Source organism: Brassica oleracea, chromosome C9 (assembly GCF_000695525.1).
Source record: "Brassica oleracea var. oleracea cultivar TO1000 chromosome C9, BOL, whole genome shotgun sequence".
In the NCBI taxonomy this organism is placed as follows: Eukaryota; Viridiplantae; Streptophyta; class Magnoliopsida; order Brassicales; family Brassicaceae; genus Brassica; species Brassica oleracea.
Genome location: NC_027756.1, coordinates 10,699,886 through 10,702,390, shown reverse-complemented (window position 1 = coordinate 10,702,390; position 2,505 = coordinate 10,699,886). Strand labels below are relative to the sequence as shown.

General features: G+C 38.6%; 1 protein-coding gene across 1 annotated transcript; it reads left to right on the top strand.

Annotated features, from left to right (window-relative positions):
* Positions 1-781: 781 nt before the first annotated feature.
* LOC106314302 lies at positions 782-1,717 on the top strand. The gene has a single exon (XM_013752200.1). It carries the CDS (start codon positions 782-784, stop codon positions 1,715-1,717), a length of 936 nt encoding a protein of 311 aa, XP_013607654.1.
* Positions 1,718-2,505: the final 788 nt, after the last annotated feature.

Genomic DNA, 2,505 nt, shown 5'->3' with positions numbered 1-2,505 from the left:
AGCGGCAAGCTGGAGTACTCGCAGGCTCTCGGCCGGAGGAAAACTTACCATGTTATAGTCAGTCCTACTACCAATTCCCTCCTTCTCTATGATGGTCTTTAAACTGCCAAAAGGCCTCACCGATAGGATACAATCAGCCTTCACGGGATACTGGTGGGATGATAACCCGGAGACGAGGAAGATGTGCTGGAACTCTTGGTCGCGAGTTGCTAAACCGAAATCGGAAGGAGGGCTAGGAGTGAGAGACGTTGAGGCTTTCAATGATGCTCTACTTGCTAAGTAGGGGTGACGGATTTTAAATAATCCAGATGGTTTACTTGCCAAAGTGATGACAGGAAAATATTGTACCACTTCCTCGTTCCTGGCTGTGCCGGCTTCAAGCTCATGCTCACATGGATAGAGAAGCATCCTATGCGGAAGAGACCTCCTACTGCAGAACATGGATAAATCTATAGGAAATGGAGAGAGCACAAAGATTTCGGAGGAACCGTGGCTTTCACTTGATGTACCAACTAGACCGTTTGGCCCGCCGAACCTCTCTTCAAAGGACCTTAAAGTCTCAGACTTGTTAACCCAATCAACAGGAGTTTGGGACCGAGACAAAGTGGATATGCTGCTCCCCTATGAAGCTCATAAAATCCTTCTCCTTAAACTAAGCAGAACAGAAGGTTCAGATAAGCATTGTTGGTTAGCTACTAAAAATGGTGAATACTCTACAAAGACTGGTTATTATTCAGCCCTGAAGCAGCTACAACTCGAACAAACTCCTCCCCCTTAACCGATGCTATGTGACTGGATGGAAGACATTTGGCTGATCCCCATCCCACCCAAGATAAGAGTTTTTCTTTGGAATATAGTACAACGCGCTCTACCGTTGGGAGAGACTCTAGCTTCAAGAGGTATCTCAACAACGAGCTTCGCTTGCACCCATTGTGGAGATAGAGAGACGGCGAACCATCTATTCTTGACTTGTCCTTTTGCGAGACAGGTTTGGAACCAGACCCCGATCCATAATGTGATAAACATAATTGATTCTGCAGATTTTCAAGGAGCCCTCAAAGACTCAAAGAAGACCATGAACCTTCCTCCTACAGGAATGAGAATGGGATCTCTTTTTCCATGGATATGCTGGAACATATGGATTGCTAGGAACCATAAGATATTTCAGAACAGGTATTTTGAGGCGAAGGAGGTCCTCTCGAAAGCGGTTGCGGACGCACTGGAATGGCAAACAGCTCAGGAGCAGCCAATCACTAGCTTGGCCACTGAGCAGAACACAATTGCTCAACCCCCTCCTCCCCAAGCGAACCCAGATATCATCACGGTGAACACAAATGCAGCTTGGAAGGAATCAGAACAGAAAGCTGGGTTGGCTTGGCTGTTCTCGGATAACACATGCATGATCCTGGTGCAGGGAACCTCGCTGGAACTCTACGTCCCCTCCCCGTTAGTGGCAGAGGGCTTGGCGATAAGAGAAGCATTACTCCAAGCGCAAGCTCTTGGTTTCAACAAACTAAGTATCAAATCAGACGCTCAGATCATCATCAGAGCTATCAATAGGAGAGACCCAATCAAGGAACTTTGTGGAATCCTTGAGGATATCCTAAACTTGTCTTGTTACCTCTCTGTTTCCTCTTTCAATTTTATTTCTCGCAAAGACAATATGATCGTTGATGCTCTTGCTAAGAGAGTATTAGTTGAGACAATCGTTGTGTAACCTTCTTTTATTAAATAAAGTTGCCTTTCAAAAAAAAAAGTATGCTATACAATTTTGGAAAACTCAGCTTTCTTATATTTTATTTGGTAAATGCTTTCCTATAATTTATAACAGAAAACATCCATAGCAGTTTAACATTTTGATTTTGCAATTTATGCGGTGTCCAGTGAATAGAAAAGACCTTTACCGGTAATAGACTGCATTTTCTATCGATGTGTTGTACCATTCTTCTTTGCTTTTCGGATGCTTTGAAACACACCTCTTCCTTGATGTTTCTTATCTATTTTTTAAAAATAAAGTTGCTTTTGGTAAATATTATTTCAAACAAAAGGAAATATTTAATTATTTTAAACATTTTATTACTTCTAAAAATGAGCATGACTATTTTATACTATGTTTTGTATTTTATCGATAATTAAAATAAAATTAAATAATCTATGTTTCATTTAACTTTTTATAAATTGATTAGGTTTAAAGTGTTATATAAAATTGACTATCTTAATTATTTTGTTTTCAAAAATATTTTGTTAGAATTCTAAGAGGCATATATATTTTGGTCTGCAAAAAATATATAAATAGTTAGATTTTAGTTGTCTCATATTATATTTTATATTCTGTCATTGTTTCATTTTCATTCCAACAAATATAACACTCATATGTTAAAAAAAAAAATTTACTAAATAAATGATATTCATTCAAATATGAAAAATACTCAAGTAATTCAATATATATATATTATTTTTAAATATTTATAATATTGGTGCAAACATATCAATTCAAACAAGGGG